The sequence below is a fragment of the Ochotona curzoniae genome, unplaced genomic scaffold, assembly GCF_017591425.1.
Source record: "Ochotona curzoniae isolate NIBS_2020 unplaced genomic scaffold, NIBS_Ocur_1.0 contig_65, whole genome shotgun sequence".
NCBI lineage: Eukaryota > Metazoa > Chordata > Mammalia > Lagomorpha > Ochotonidae > Ochotona > Ochotona curzoniae.
The window spans coordinates 132,968-147,989 of record NW_024466508.1 but is presented as its reverse complement, the minus strand read 5'-3'; the positions used below and the strand labels follow the sequence as shown (position 1 = coordinate 147,989).

General features: G+C 68.3%; 4 protein-coding genes across 4 annotated transcripts; 3 read left to right on the top strand and 1 right to left on the bottom strand.

Annotated features, from left to right (window-relative positions):
• Nucleotides 1-1,241: 1,241 nt before the first annotated feature.
• On the top strand, nucleotides 1,242-3,685 carry GPT (glutamic--pyruvic transaminase). Its single transcript, XM_040991562.1, has 11 exons — nucleotides 1,242-1,455; nucleotides 1,544-1,633; nucleotides 1,717-1,825; nucleotides 1,920-2,053; nucleotides 2,163-2,406; nucleotides 2,516-2,595; nucleotides 2,680-2,816; nucleotides 2,906-3,080; nucleotides 3,163-3,318; nucleotides 3,399-3,511; nucleotides 3,584-3,685. Exons 1-11 carry the CDS (start codon nucleotides 1,300-1,302, stop codon nucleotides 3,672-3,674), a joined length of 1,485 nt encoding a protein of 494 aa, XP_040847496.1. The 5' UTR covers nucleotides 1,242-1,299; the 3' UTR covers nucleotides 3,675-3,685.
• Nucleotides 3,686-4,300: 615 nt separating this feature from the next.
• Nucleotides 4,301-6,174, top strand: MFSD3 (major facilitator superfamily domain containing 3). The gene is made up of 5 exons (XM_040991612.1): nucleotides 4,301-5,071; nucleotides 5,227-5,374; nucleotides 5,564-5,694; nucleotides 5,772-5,881; nucleotides 5,952-6,174. The coding sequence occupies exons 1-5, from the start codon at nucleotides 4,354-4,356 to the stop codon at nucleotides 6,147-6,149; spliced, it is 1,305 nt and encodes a 434-aa protein (XP_040847546.1). The 5' UTR covers nucleotides 4,301-4,353; the 3' UTR covers nucleotides 6,150-6,174.
• A 1-nt stretch (nucleotide 6,175) lies between these two features.
• Nucleotides 6,176-12,022, bottom strand: RECQL4 (RecQ like helicase 4). The gene is made up of 22 exons (XM_040991576.1): nucleotides 11,939-12,022; nucleotides 11,838-11,871; nucleotides 11,671-11,744; nucleotides 11,185-11,319; nucleotides 10,310-10,999; nucleotides 10,084-10,210; nucleotides 9,929-9,997; nucleotides 9,747-9,842; nucleotides 9,564-9,656; nucleotides 9,355-9,491; nucleotides 9,201-9,284; nucleotides 8,946-9,119; nucleotides 8,680-8,859; nucleotides 8,462-8,597; nucleotides 8,110-8,372; nucleotides 7,794-8,040; nucleotides 7,517-7,646; nucleotides 7,233-7,402; nucleotides 6,968-7,148; nucleotides 6,738-6,894; nucleotides 6,522-6,630; nucleotides 6,176-6,430 (listed from the first exon to the last, which is right to left on the bottom strand). The coding sequence occupies exons 1-22, from the start codon at nucleotides 12,020-12,022 to the stop codon at nucleotides 6,306-6,308; spliced, it is 3,495 nt and encodes a 1,164-aa protein (XP_040847510.1). The 3' UTR covers nucleotides 6,176-6,305.
• Nucleotides 12,023-12,244: 222 nt separating this feature from the next.
• Nucleotides 12,245-14,888, top strand: LRRC14 (leucine rich repeat containing 14). The gene is made up of 4 exons (XM_040991611.1): nucleotides 12,245-12,442; nucleotides 12,936-13,287; nucleotides 13,457-14,041; nucleotides 14,123-14,888. Exons 2-4 carry the CDS (start codon nucleotides 12,959-12,961, stop codon nucleotides 14,688-14,690), a joined length of 1,482 nt encoding a protein of 493 aa, XP_040847545.1. The 5' UTR covers nucleotides 12,245-12,442; nucleotides 12,936-12,958; the 3' UTR covers nucleotides 14,691-14,888.
• Nucleotides 14,889-15,022: the final 134 nt, after the last annotated feature.

Below are 15,022 nucleotides of genomic sequence, written 5' to 3'. Positions count from 1 at the left end.
CAGGGCACAGGCTCTGAGCTGGCTGGGCACAATGTGCCAGGGTGAGGGGACCCCTTAGGGGTCTCAAGAGGGAGGACTGAGGGCACTGTGGGTACCTGTCCATGGCCTCGGCTCTGCATACCCGCTGGTGCAGGGCTGCTGGGGTTTGAGCTGCCCGCCACCCTGCCCTGCCCCACCCCACCCCCTGCTGGGCACCGATGGGGCGGTCCTTGTTCCCAGGGCCCGCCCTTCTCCCAGCACAGTGGTTGGTGAGCTGGTGTCTTCAGGTCTGGGGGAGGGCCAGGAGCTGGCTGTTGGTTAAATTTAGTGTGCAGGGCAGCACAGCTGCCCAAGGTCCACCTGCCTCGCGGTTGCCTCTCCAGCCCTGCTGCCAGGAGGAGGGCCATAGTAACCTGTGCTCCCGCTGGGCCGGGTCTGTGCCTGGGCAGTGGACAGGCATGAGGTGAGACTTGGGGGTCTGTCACCCCAGGGTCCTGATGGCTTCTCCCAGCTGGTAGGGAGACCTGACGGTTGCCCACAGCCCTGCTCAGGGGCCAGCTCCTTGACCCTTCCACCAGCTCCTATGCCACTCTGGCTGCTGGACTGGCCCGCATGACTTGGCCTATCAGCTCCCTGCAGGCCAGTGGAGGTGGGGCTCCAGGGGCCTATCATAGCCGACTTCCTGCTCGCTCTGCCAATTGGGCAGGAAAGAAGGGAGACTTGGGTCACCTCAGGTCCGGGTGTGGCCCCAAGGGCAGCTGCAGGCCGGTGCCCGGTGAAAGGGCAGCTCCGGAGTGCAAGGCTCCTGGCTGGCCTTGGCCGGTGCTGATGGGGGCCAAGGTCCAATCACCCTGGGTCCCCCTTGTCTTCTCCCCCTTGCCAGCACCCCCCAGGATTCTTAAGGCCTGGCTCAGTTACCTAGGAAACCAGGCTGCTGGCCCCAGCAAAGATGGGCATACTGTGAGGGCTAAGCCTCAGCCGGGCCCTGCTAGGGTAAACCACTGCTCTCTCCCAGTCCCTCAGAGCTGTGGCCCCTCGTTTGTCCCCACCCCCCATGTGGGTCTCCAGCTCCCCTGCTGTGGGGATGCAGGGCCTGCACTGGGCCTTGCCCCAAGCCCCGCCTACTGCCTCACCCACTCCCTCTGGCTCCCTGGGGCAGAACTGTGCCCAGACAGCTGGAGCGGGACGCCCGCAGCCCTGGCTCCTCCAGCCAAGCTCTGGCAGAGAGGACGCGGGCTCCTCAGGCTGCCATAGCCTGCTGAGCCCCTTGTGGGTCCTGGCGACTCTTGAGCTGTCTTCCTGCCTGCTGTGAGCAGAGCCATGGCCCAGAGAGCAGGTGAGCAGAGGCAGGCCCGGGGGCCGAAGGAGAAGGTGCTGACGCTGGACAGCATGAACCCCTGTGTGCAGCGGGTGGAGTATGCCGTGCGGGGCCCCATTGTGGCACGGGCCTTGGAGCTGGAGCAGGAGCTGCTGCAGGTAGGGCCCGGCCCCTGCTGCCCCTCCCCAGGCCACAGCATGGGGCGTGGTGGTGGGCCCAGGTTTCCCTGCTGTCCTCTGCCCCCAGGGTGTGAAGAAGCCGTTCTCAGAGGTGGTCCGGGCCAACATCGGCGATGCACAGGCCATGGGGCAGAAGCCCATCACCTTTCTGCGCCAGGTAAGACTCTGCTGCCTGCTGGCCCGCCCTGTCCCACCTGTCCCACCTGCCCATGAGCTCAGGCTCCCCGCGTGTCCTCCCAGGTACTGGCCCTCTGCATCAACCCCAACCTCTTGCACAGTGCCGACTTCCCAGCGGATGCTAAGACAAGGGCAGAGCGCATCTTGCAGGCATGCGGGGGCCACAGTCTTGGTAAGGATGTCTGCCGCCCGCTGGGCCGCCTTGGGGTATTGAGAGGGAAGGCTGCCCTAACCGGCCCTGTCTCCATACCCTCCGCGGGGTGCAGGGGCCTACAGCATTAGCTCTGGCATCCAGCTGATCCGCGAGGATGTGGCCCGGTACATCCAGAGCCGTGATGGAGGCATCCCCGCCGACCCCAGCAACATCTTTCTGTCCACGGGTGCCAGCGATGCTATCGTGGTGAGTCAGGCCCCTGGGACAGGGGTGTGGGATAGTTGCCGCCCAGCGCGGGGTTGGGGGCTGGGTGCAGCCGCGTGCCCCGCCAACCTCACCTCTCCCCCACCCACAGACCGTGTTGAAGCTGCTGGTGGCTGGGGAGGGGCGCACGCGCACCGGCGTGCTCATCCCCATCCCGCAGTACCCGCTCTATTCAGCTGCGCTGGCCGAGCTGGACGCCGTGCAGGTGGACTATTACCTGGACGAGGAGCGCGCCTGGGCGCTTGACGTGGCCGAGCTGCGGCGCGCGGTGCGCCAAGCCCGTGACCACTGCTGCCCACGCGCACTGTGCGTCATCAACCCCGGCAACCCCACCGGTGCGCTTCCCTGCCCGCTCCGGAGTGGGCATGCGCGCAGGGTTAGGGTCGGGGTTAGAGCGGGCGGCACCCTCGGCCGACTCCCTGGTGCCTCTCCCCCGCACCGCAGGGCAGGTGCAGACCCGCGAGTGCATAGAGGCAGTGATCCGCTTCGCCTTCGAGGAGCGCCTCTTCCTGCTGGCTGATGAGGTGCAGGCCGGAATGCGTGCGCCGGGTGGATGCGGGTGGTGGATGAGGCACGAGCCGGCGGCCCCATGGCACTCCCCTCCCCAGGTGTACCAGGACAACGTGTATGCAGAGGGCTCGCAGTTCCACTCGTTCAAGAAGGTGCTAAAGGAGATGGGGTCGCCATACTCGGAGCAACAGGAGCTCGCTTCCTTCCACTCGGCTTCCAAGGGTTACATGGGCGAGTGCGTGCGGGGCATCTGGGCCGAGCCCAGTGGCAGTTGTGCCTCTTCTGGCCGCCTGGCCTCGATGCCCAGCCTCGGTCCCCTCGCAGGTGCGGGTTCCGTGGTGGCTACGTCGAGGTGGTGAACATGGACCCCGCTGTCAAGCAGCAGATGCTGAAGCTGGTCAGCGTGCGGCTCTGCCCCCCGGTGCCGGGCCAAGCGCTGCTGGACATGGTAGTCAACCCACCTGCACCTTCTGACCCCTCCTTTGCCCAGTTCCAGGCTGTAAGTGAGCAGGGCCACAGCAGGGCAGTGGGGTGCCAGCGCGACAGGCGCTGATCAGCATCCCTGCCCTCTGCGGCTGCAGGAGAGGCAGACGGTGCTGGCCGAGCTGGCTGCCAAGGCCAAGCTCACGGAGCAGGTGTTCAACGCGGCCCCGGGCATCCACTGCAACCCGGTGCAGGGTGCCATGTATTCGTTCCCGCGCGTGGAGCTCCCCCCACGCGCTGTGCGGCGGGCCCAGGTGGGTAGGGCCAAAGATGGAGACGGTCAGTCGGAGGGCGGGCCGGGGCTGACCGTCCTGACTGCCCTGTCCGCCCGCAGGAGCTGGGCATGGCTCCGGACATGTTCTTCTGCCTGCGCCTCCTGGAGGAGACGGGCATCTGCGTGGTGCCCGGGAGCGGCTTCGGGCAGCGGGAGGGCACCTACCACTTCCGGTGAGGTCCGCACCTCCTCCCAGCCCCCAGCTCCCCACCCTGGTCCCTGCAGCTGACCCCCGCCCCTTTCAGGATGACCATCCTGCCCCCTATGGAGAAGCTGAGGCCGCTGCTGGAGAAGCTGAGTCACTTCCACGCCAAGTTCACCCAGGAGTACTCCTGAGTGCGGGTGGGGGTGCCCCAACTCTGTGGGTCCCCAATAAAGTGTGTGATGCCCTGTCCCCTGGGAGCAGTGTGTGAGAGCTACGTGGATGAAGCGCCTCTGGAATGACAGTGTCAGGGAGGGGTTCCCTGAAAGGTGAGGCGCGGGGACTCCAGGGGCGGCCTCTGTCGGTGCTGTCTGGGTCCATAGGACACAGCTGGCTGGACGCGGAGGACACATCCCCTTCGCAGGGCCAGGGCTGAGAGGCAGAGGCGGGGGAGAGCACCCAAGGCCGCGGGAAGTGGAGCTTCCTCTTGCAGGAGGGAGCTAGGGTGAGGGACGGGACTCGCCCCCAGCAGGGGGCCATGCCCTGGAACCAGTGAGGTCCCGGGGTCCCAGGCTGAGCGGCCACAACACCTGAGGGGCAGCCGTGTGCGCGCAGCAGACAGGCCCGGGGCTGGGCGACCGAGCGGCCCCTGCGTTTGGGGAGAGGCTGGGGTCCGGCGAGCGGGACGCGCCGGAGCGCACAGGTCGCCGAGGCTCCGCCCCGCACAGGTCACTGAAGCTCCGCCCCGCGCAGGTCGCCGAGGCTCCGCCCCGCCCCGCCCGGAAGTCGCGCAAGGCCTGCCGGGGAGAGCGGGCGGTGCGCTTCCGGGGAGGCCGGATCCCGGTGCAGCGGGTGACCCCTGGCCGCGGGCCGATGGGGCCCGACTCCCGGGCGCGGCCTGGCCGGGCCATGCGGGGGAAGCTGCTGCCGCTGGCCGGCCTCTACCTGGTGCAGGGCCTGCCCTACGGGCTCCAGTCTGGCCTGCTGCCCATTCTGCTGCGAGCCCGCGGCCTCTCCCTGACGCGCGTGGGGCTGGCCAAGGTGCTATATGCGCCATGGCTGTTCAAGCTCGTATGGGCCCCGCTGGTTGACAGGAGGGGCACCCCGCGAGCCTGGCTGGTGCTCAGCACGGCTGCCCTGGGCCTGGTGTGCGGGTTGCTGGCCACGCTGGCTCCCACCAGCCAGGCCACAATGCCCACTCCCACGCTGGGCTTGCTGCTGCTGCTGAACCTGGCCGCAGCCGTGCAGGACGTGGCCCTGGACGCACTGGCTGTGCAGCTCCTGGAGCCCGCAGAGCTGGGACCTGGCAACACGGTGCAGGTGGTCGCCTACAAGGTGGGAGCGGCCCTGGCCGGGGGAGGGCTGCTTACCCTCTTGCCCATTCTGTCCTGGCCGCTGCTCTTTCTGCTCCTGGCCACCACCTATTGGCTGGCCACTGCTTTGGCCTGGGCTGCCCCTGCCCTCTGTCAGCTGCCCACGCCACAGCTCACGGAACCCCCAGGCCCCAAGAAGCCCCTTCATCTCCTGCAGGACTTACTGGCTGTGCCAGGGACCCTGTGGACAGCAGGCTTTGTGGCCACCTACAAGCTGGGTGAGTGGAGCCTGGGGTCAGCTCCCGACAAGCATCGTGGGGGGCCCTCATCCTGGTATGGGCTGGCCTTGCTGCCTTCAGCTGGTGCCCAGCACCTGTGGCACAAGGTCCTGGCAGGGAGGGGGTAAGTCTGCTGCAGCTCTGTCTCCCCACAGGTGAGCAGGGTGCCAGCAGCCTGTTCCCCCTGCTCTTGCTGGATCTTGGCACCCCTGCCCCTGAGCTGGGGCTGTGGAATGGTGTGGGTGCGGTGGGCAGCTCCATCATTGGCTCTGCCCTGGCTGGGGCACTGCTGGCCAAGCACTGGTGAGCCGCTGGGCACCTACCCACCCCCTATATACACTGTCCCCTCCCTATGGGCTGTGTGGTGTCTGTCCCCTCCGGACATGCTGTCCCCTCCCAATGGGCTGTGTGGCGTCTGTCCCCTCTGGACGTGCTGTGTGGTGTCTCTCCCCTGCTGACGTGCTGTGTGGTGTCTGTCCCCTCTTGGCCCAGGCAGCCGTTGCCCCTGCTGAAGTTGGTATTGAAGTTCCGCCTCGGAGGCCTGGTCTGCCAGACCCTCCTGCTCTTCCACCTGGATGCAGCAGACAGCGGTCCTAGCCCTGGCCCCACTGCCATGCTACGAGGTGAGGGGCTGGTGAAGGCAGGGCTGGGCAGGGCAGGCCGGGTGCCTGGGGCTCAGCTGACCACTGCCCAACCTCAGGAGCCGCTCTGCTGAGTCTGTGCCTGCAGCACTTCCTGGGGGGCCTGGTCACCACAGCCACCTTCACTGTGATGATGCGCTGCAGTCAGCTGGCCCCCAGGGCACTGCAGGTGAGGCTGGTGCTGGGGGAGGGGCCCGCCCAGAGCCTCCAAGTCCTGACCACTACCCCACCCCGAACAGGCCACCCACTATAGCCTGCTGGCCACACTGGAGCTGCTTGGGAAGCTGCTGTTGGGTGCCCTGTCGGGAGCACTGGCTGACGGCTTGGGCCTGCGCCTCTGCTTCTGTCTGTTGCTGACCCTCTCGGCCCTGCCCCTGCTGGACCTGGGCCTGGCCCCCAGCATGCTGGCTGGAGCTGCTGGCAGGCATGGCCAATAAAGCAAGCATGCTATGCGTGCTGTGATGGACCCAGGAGTCACACTGTGCCTTTTATTCTGCACTTGGGAACCTGACCTCACTCTGGCAGGCCAGTGGGGGCCCCGCTCCCGATGGGATGTCCACCTGGTGGCCGGCTCCCCATGCTGTGCAGAGCTGTCAGTGGCCTGTGCGAATGAGCTCCTCTGTGGCCAGCCGCATCAAGCTCTGGAAGCTCAGCTGCAGGTACCGTCTCCAGAAGCGCTGGTCCCGTCCAAACACCTGTGCTGGGTAGCAGGGGCTCCCTGCCGGGGGGTGGGGGACAGAGGGACAGGACCTGAGCACCCTTGGCCAGCTGGCCCACACGGTGCACATGTCTCGGCCTCCGATCCTCACCGATGCCGTGGAAGATGCGAGCCACCGCTCTGCTCGAGAACCTCTCCTCTGGCCGCAGGGACAGAAGCAGGCGGATGTCACGGCGGACCTGGTCTTCCCAGTCCTGGAGCTGGGATGGGGGCAGCACGTCAAACCCCACCCTCAGGGCTTCCGGGCACTGTGCATAGTCACGGCAAGCTTGGGACCGGGTTCTGCTCTAGCAGCAGCTGGACTCACACTGGCCAGCCCCAGCTCGGGGCCCTGCTGCTCCTCAAGCCCCAGCTTCAGAGTCTCCTCTTCCTCCTCAAAGTAGCGGCTGAGCAGGGCCTTGAGCTGGGCACTGCGCTCCGGGTCAGCTCGCTCCAGGCAGGGTCCACAGCTGGGGAAAGCCACGCTGAGAGGACACAAGGCTGTGAAAACCTCCGCCAAGGCTGCGGGAGGCCCCGCCCCGGCCTCTGCTGGCCCACCTGCGGAAGGCCTGGGAGACGTGGCACAGACGTGCCAGGCCCTTGTGCTCATGGGCCTGCACGCAGCTATACAGGAAGTCGCAGACCTGGTCCAGCTCCACTGCCGACAGGTCCCCGGGGCTGCACAGGTGGAAGGCCAGCTCCTCAAACTCCACGAGCACACCTGTGCGTTGGGGTGCACCTGCCAGGATGGAACATGCATCAGTGGGTCCCCAGCTGGCAACGAGCAAGGCGCAAGGGCTGGGGGCAGGAGAGGGGGCTGTACCTGTCCCAGACTGAAGGTCCCACTCCAGCTGGCGGAGAGCCCGCCGCACTGAGGCCAGCTCCCAGCCGCTCAAGTCCAGCAGCTCACCCATGTCCAACTCCACAGAGCTGCTGGTGCGCCGGCGGTCCCCGGGTGGCCACTGAGCCAAGCACAGAGCCAGAGGGGGGCACCTGTGCCAGGGCAGGAGACTTGTGCAAACAGCAGCATTTTCCTCCGGCCCCAGCTGGTAGAGGGCATGCTTACTGGGGGGCCAGGGCCTGGAGCTGCGTGCAGGGTGTGCTTACCGGGGAGCCAGGGCCTGGAGCTGAGTGGGGCCACCAGGGCAGTGCAGGCGGCAGCGGGCGTAGGTGGCAGGCAGCAGCTGCAGCCAGCGCTGGGAGTGCAGTTCCAGGTAGCACAGCAGCGTTTCAATGGCTAAGGTCGGAATGGAGTCAGGACACCCAGGCCCTCCTCCCGCCCCCGCCCCTCCCTGCAGGCCCTCCTCTGGCCCTCAGCCTCCTCCGGCCCCTTTCCGTGGGCCCTCCTCCTTGCCCTCCCCGCAGGCCCTCTTCCGTCCCTCACCCTCCTCAGGCATGTCCAGCGCCTGCACCATCTGCTGCACAGGAAGCATCCGCTCGTGGCCAGGGCACGTTCTCCCAGACGCTGGGGCCTCCCTGGGAGGGGGCTCCCCAGAGATGGGTCCCTCTCCATCCGGGGGCAGCTGGGGGCATGTGCAGGGGATGAACACCCGCTGCACCAGCCTCTTCACAGCCAGGAAGTCAGTGCCATGGGCGTGCACATGCCTGCGCAGCTCCTGCAGGTCCTCCCCCTGTGGCAGGACGACGGCCGTGAGGGGGGGCTCCAGTGCTGGGACCCCGCCCGGGGGACTGGGACCCACCTGTGGACGCAGGAAGAGGTGGCAGTGGGCGGGCTGCCCATCACGCCCTGCGCGGCCGACAGCTTGCACATAGCTCTCGAAGCTCGGGGGTAGCCCCAGGTGCAGCACCGCCCGCACGTCCGGCCGGTCCAGCCCCATGCCAAAGGCCATGGTGGCCACCACCACTCGCAGCTGACCCTGCATGAAGGCCCGCTGTACCCGCCGCCGCTCCTGGCTCAGCATGCCAGCATGGTAGGCTTGGGCTATGACCTCGGGGTCGCGACCTGTAGGGCAAGGCAGGCAGGCAGGTGGACGGTGGTGTGAAAGTGGGCTGCTCAGGTAGAATACCCAGCCCGGCCTCGCTCGGCCTCACCCCTGGCCTCTGGAGTGTCACGCAGGCAGGTCCGGAGCAGTGCGGCGAGCCGCTCTGTGTCCTCACGCCGGGGACAGTACACGATGATGGAGTCCAGCACCCGGAAGCGGTCGCCCTGCAGCAGTGTCACCAAGGCCTGGCAAGGGGCAGTGCTCAGAGTGGCCATCGGCCAGGGCCGTGGGTGGGGGGTACCCCAGGAACGTGCACCGTGCACTCACCTGCTCTGGGTCCCTGTCCATGGACACAGAGAGATGCAGGTTGAGGGGCACGGCCACGGGTCCCCCGAGCCCCAACTCGTCAGCCACACCCAGGTGCTGGGCCACATCACGGGCAGTACTGCGTGTGGCCGTGGCTGTGAGGCCCAGGAAGCAGCGCACTCCCACACGTTCCCGCAGCACCTGCACCAGAGGTGGGCAGTGGGGAGGTCAGCCAGCCTGGGGAAGGGCCAGGTGGGCCCAGCCAGCCCTATGGGCACCCGGCCCACCTTACAGACGCGCAGGTAGCAGGGCCGGAAGTTGTGGGACCACTGAGACAGGCAGTGGGCCTCATCGATGCATGCGAAGGCCACAGGTGGCAGCTGGGTGACTAGGGAGGTGGCCCCAGCTCCCACCAGAGCCTCCGGGGACAGCATGAGGACGTGCACTTGGGCCGTCCGCACCTGCAGCGGGCAGAGTCAGGGTGTGCCCCAGGCACTCACCCACCACTCCCCTGCCCGGGGAATCGGGTGGATGTACTCTACCTTCTGCAGGACAGAGTCCCGCTGCTTCCTGCTCATGCCCGAGTGCAGACAGGCAGCCTTGAGGCTGCGGGGCAGGCCCGACACCTGCAGGTGGACACAGGGCTGTCACAGCCACAGCCCTCACACTGGGGGCCCTGGTGGGGGTGCAGCGTACCTGGTCATCCATGAGCGACAGCAGGGGAGAGATGACGAGAGAAAGGCAGGGGCTGCGCCGGGCGAACAGCAGGGCCGGCAGCTGGTAGCACAGGGACTTGCCTGCACCGGTGGGCAGCACCAGCAGGGTGGACACACCTGGGAAGGAGAAGGGTCAGCACCGAGCCTGCTGGCCTTCCGGCCCAGCCTGGCCCCTCTGGCCACACTCACCCGACAGGATCCGCATGATGGCACGTTCCTGTCCCGGGCGGAAGGCTTGGTAGCCAAGCTCCTCCAGGGCCTGGTACACCTCAGCGGGGGTCTCTGCGGATACACAAGCGGGCAGCAGTCACTGCCGCCCGGGTACCCTGGCTCCCAGGTCCAGGCTCTGGGGCAGGAGGTAGGGGTGCTTACCAGCCATCTGCCTCGAGGGCTCCACAGGGTAAAGGGGCGGCACAGGGGTGGGCAAGCATGGTGACTCCAGCTCAGGAGGTTCCCGGTCCCTGTCACCTGGGGCACATGGCAGAGGGTCCAGTGGAGATCCAGGATGGGACAGAGCCACTCTAGATAGTCACCGGGCCCGCTGCCCAACCCACCTGGGGGCCGGCACTGGGTGGCTTCCTCTGAGGTCTCCTCCCTGTCCTCTCTCCTTTCCCCCTGGAGGGCTGGGCAGGGTGTACATGGTGGAGCTTCAGGCCTGGGCACCTTTGCCAAATGTGGGACACCCCAGTCTCCAGAGCCACGGCCTCACCTGGTTGGGGGCAGTGGGACGCCCAGTGGCCAGGCTGCCCACAGCGGAAGCAAGAGTCCCTGGAGGTGACCTTGGGCCCGCCCCCAGTGAGGCCTGCGGCTTTCTTCTGCCACTTTTGCTTCCGTGCCTAAGGGGGACGAAGAGGAAGGAGGCAACACTGGCCCACTAGAGACCCAGGGGTAAGGAATGCCCGCCCACCCACCCACCCACATACCCCACCACTCACCTGCCTAAGGAGGGCCCTGCCCCGAAGGGCCCCGCCCCGCACGTAGCGTCTCTGCTTCATGTTGAGCCGCACGTAGTTGCCCCGGTCCTGGACTCCTGTCCTGGAAGAGCTGCACAGGGGGGCTATCCCCACAGTCCACTCCACGCAGGCCCCACGGGAGGGGCTGCCGCCCCCTGCAGCCCCTTCTGCAGCGTCTTTCTCGTGGTCTCCTTGGCCGCTGTCCTGCTGCACACAGGCAAGGCTGCCCTCAGGCCCCTCGTTCCTGCTCCGCTTCTGGCACCGCCTGGGCTGGAGGCCATCTCCATGGGCATGGGCTGCTGGTGTGGCTGAGGGCTCGCAGCCCGCGATGGGGTCCACACTGCTCTGTTGGCCTGTGATCGGTGTAGCTGATCCCTCCGGCTCCAGGCCAGGACTGCGAGGGCTCCCAGGGTGACATCGCTGCAGCCAGTCAGGGTCCAGGGAGCCCAGCCGGAGCCTCAGGGATGCCCGAAGCTGCTGGAGCCGGCCTGGCCGTGGCTGAGGCCCCGGGGACTGGGAGGGTTCGGGGGGCTCGGGAGGTTGTGGGGACTGTGGGGACACTGTGCGGCCTCCTCCTGCTGAGGTGGGGGTGGCCTCCGGGCCAGGAGGTTTGGAGGCCTCTGAGTTGGATTTCCGTGGAAGGCGGAGTCTGCAGCTCTGGGCCAGCCCTGCCTGGGAGAAGTGGGACAGGCGTTAGGCAGCACCTCAAGTAGCCAGGCTGCCCTGGGCTCCCAGACCTGCGCAGTCCCCACCCTGCCTCGTGGGGCTGTGCCCTGCAAGAAGGGACGCTGGGAGCGGTGGCACTTGGTGACCCAGCCCAGCCCAAGGTCCCACCGGCCAGCCCGTCTCACTCTCACCTTCACCTGCAGGTTGGCCTTGAGTCTCTCCCCGTAGTCCTGCCCAGACGCCGGAGGTTTCTGCCCAGGGGTCGGGCGAGAACTCCCGGCCACCGCCCGGTTCAGGTGTGATCCCCAGCAGCTGGACTCCGGGTCCTGCAGGGGGAGATGGGGAGGGGCGGGCAGGTCCCAGCACGGACCGGCGACCAGGAGCTCCCCGACCGCAGGGCCACTGGCGACCAGGAGCCCCCCGACCGCAGGGCCACTGGCGACCAGGAGCCCCCCCGACCGCAGGGCCAATGGCGACCAGGAGCCCCCCGACCGCAGGGCCACTGGCGACCAGGAGCCCCCCCGACCGCAGGGCCAATGGCGACCAGGAGCCCCCCGACCGCAGGGCCACTGGCGACCAGGAGCCCCCCCGTCCGCAGGGCCACTGGCGACCAGGAGCCCCCCGACCGCAGGGCCACTGGCGACCAGGAGCCCCCCGACCGCAGGGCCACTGGCTACCTCCTGGGCCTCCGCCGGGGGGTCGCCGGCCTGGCGCACGGCCTTCTTCAGGACGCGGTACTGCCGATAAAGTGCTGCGCGGGTGGGCAGGGTCGGTCAGCGCCCGGTCAGCGCCCGGTCAGTGCCCGGTCCGCTCCCGCGCTCCCGCCGCCCCCGCCTGCGCTCACCGCGGATCTCCTCGGGCGCCTCCTGCACGTCCCCCTGTGGAACAAGCGCGTCAGGCGCGGCGTGGCGCCCGCAGACCCCGGCCCCTCGGCGCGCACCGCACCTGGCCCGGCCGCCGCGCGCGCTCGCGCCGGAACGCCTGCTCCCACGCCTGCAGCCGCAGCCGCACCTCCCGCAGCCGCTCCATGGCGCGCCCGCGAATCTCCCGCGGCGACAGCGCCGGCCCGGGCGCGGCCAATGGGGGCGCCCGCTCGGGGCGGCCAATGCGAGGGGCCTACCTCATCGCGGCGCGCCGCGGCGCTGGGCGGGCCGGGGCGGCAGGCAGAGGCGGGGCGCGCGGCGAAGCGGCCGGTGAGCTCGGGCCGCCGTGCAGGGTGCGGGGCGCGGGGCGGGGCGGACTCCGGGAAGGCCTGGGGTGAGGGTGGCAGGGCCTCGGAGCGCGCGGTGCCCCTGTGGCGGCTGCGCGCGGCCGGCTGCTCCGTCTGGCGTGACGGAGGCGCGGGTGTGCCGTCCTCGCGAGATCGGGTCAGGAGCAGAGCGCGGCCGAGGGCCCCTCGCTCGTGGCATGACCTTGGACGCGGCCCAGTCGGCCGGCTGTGGAGTTGGGGTGAGCGCCACGGAGCTGCGAGGTGCCCGGCGCGCAGGCCTCAGCAGGGCGGTGTGGGGGCACACTACAGGTGTCCTGGGCCCAGGGGCCCGTGCAATGCCACGAGCAGCTCTCTTGCGTGGACTTGACAGTGGGTCTCTCCACAGCGGTTCCCAAGAGAGAGGTAGGGGTGGAGCGGACAGCGGAGGCCAGTGTTGTGCTTTGGGGTCTCTGCCCGGTGACAGTGGGTGGGAGGGCTTGGCCAGTTCTCCCGGCCTGGCCCTTCCTGCCAAGCCTGTTGTTTGCCGCCGGACATCCCTGTTCCCGGTGCCCAAAGGGCCCCTTTGGAGGGAAGGCCTGGCCCTCTGAGCCTGCAGACTGTCCTGGCTGCCCACCCCTTGCCTGGCTGTGCCAGGCCCCCGCCCACTGCTGACCTGGTGCCGGGTGCCGTGGGGTGCAGGCGAGCATGGCCCAGCAGGTCGCCCCCACTAAAGGTCTCGTCCCTCTCCTGCAGGTGGCCTTGGCGTGGCCGGCGCCATGCACACACTGGTGTTCCTGAGCACACGGCAAGTGCTGCAGTGTCAGTCGGCCGCCTGCCAGGCCCTTCCACTGCTGCCCCGCGAGCTCTTCCCGCTGCTCTTCAAGGTGGCCTTCATGGACCGCAAGACGGCAGTGCTGCAGGAGTTGGTGCACACCTGGCCCTTCCCGCTGCTCAGCTTCCAGCAGCTGCTGCAGGAGTGTGCCCACTGCAGCCGGGCGCTGCTGCAGGAGCGGCCCAGCACCGAGAGCGTGCAGGCCGTGATCCTGGGGCTGACTGCCCGGCTGCACACGTCCGAGGCTGAGACGGGCACACGGCCCCTTTGCAGGTACGCGCTAGCCAAGTAGGGCGCCCCCCCCCCCGGAAGTCTGTCCCATGGAGGGCTGTGGGTGCCCTGAGGCCTGCATCAGGGTCAGGTCCCTGCTCTGTGCTGGAATGGTGAGTAGTGGATGTGGGCGCTGCCTCCTTGGCCCTCCCTCAGGCCTCTCCCCCCGCAGGAAGCAGGTGCTGCGGGTGCTGGACATGACGGGCCTGCTGGACGACGGCGTGGAGCAGGACCCTGGCACCATGAGCATGTGGGACTGCACGGCAGCAGTGGCCCGCACTTGCATTGCCCAGCAGCAGGGAGGGGCAGGGGAGCCTGGGCCGGCTCCCGAGCCTGTGGAGGTGCGGGTGGACCTGCGAGTGAACCGGGCCTCCTATGCCTTCCTGGGGGAGGCCCTGCGGAGCAGTGTGGGCAGCCCACTGAGGCTGTGCTGCCGGGACCTGCGGGCCGAGGACCTGCCCATGCGCAACACGGTGGCCCTGCTGCAGCTGCTGGACGCTGGCTGCCTGCGCCGGGTGGACCTGCGCTTCAACAACCTAGGCCTGCGGGGCCTGTCGGTCATCATCCCTCACGTGGCTCGCTTCCAGCAGCTGGCCAGCCTGCGGCTGCACTACGTGCACGGGGATTCACGGCAGCCTTCCGTGGACGGCGAGGACAACTTCCGCTACTTCCTGGCCCAGATGGGTCGCTTCACCTGCCTGCGGGAGCTCAGCATGGGCTCCTCGCTGCTCTCAGGGAGGTTGGAGCAGCTGCTCAGGTGAGCCCGCCCCGCCCCGCCCCTGCCCCCTCCCCTCAGCCGGCTGTCCTGTGACCCCACCGCCCGGCACCTGCCCCACAGCACCCTGCAGAGCCCGCTGGAGAGCCTGGAGCTAGCCTTCTGTGCCCTGCTGCCCGAGGACTTGCGCTGCCTGGCACGCAGCCCCCACGCCGCCCACCTGAAGAAGCTGGACCTGAGTGGGAACGACCTGTCTGGCAGTCAGCTGGTGCCATTCCAGGGCCTGCTGCGCGCCACGGCGCCCACACTACTGCACCTCGAGCTGACCGAGTGCCAGCTGGCCGACACCCAGCTGCTGGCCACCCTCCCCATGCTGACCCGCTGTGCCAGCCTCCGCTACCTCGGCCTGTACGGCAACCCGCTGTCCACGGCGGGCCTCAAGGAGCTGCTGCGGGACTCAGCAGGACAGGCTGAGCTGCGCACGGTGGTACACCCCTTCCCCGTGGACTGCTACGAGGGCCTGCCCTGGCCGCCGCCTGCCTCTGTGTTGCTGGAGGCGTCCATCAATGAGGAGAAGTTTGCCCGCGTGGAGGCCGAGTTGCAGCAGCTGCTGCTGGCTTCAGGTCGCACCCACGTGCTCTGGACCACGGACATCTATGGACGCCTGGCGGCAGACTACTTCAGCCTCTGAGCCTCGTGGGCCTCTCAGGGCGGGGGCGGCCCCTCTGCTGCTGGTCACCTGCATGTGGGCGCGTCTGTCTGCATACTGACTGTGTGGGCTCCCTGCCGACCGGGCTGGACCACCCCCAGACCATGGTGTCTTTCCAAACGCTCCCCCCAGGGGCCAAGCCGTGTCTGTCTTCATGGCACAGAAGTGCAGAACTTGCAACCAGTCTCGTGGCTCCTTTGTTGTAGGCGGTGCCCCCAACCTTGCTGACCCCTGCAAGGCCCTGGTCATGCTGCCCTACCCCACCTCGCAGGGTCATCCTGGAGGCCAGGGGAAACCCTCAGGGTGCAATGGCA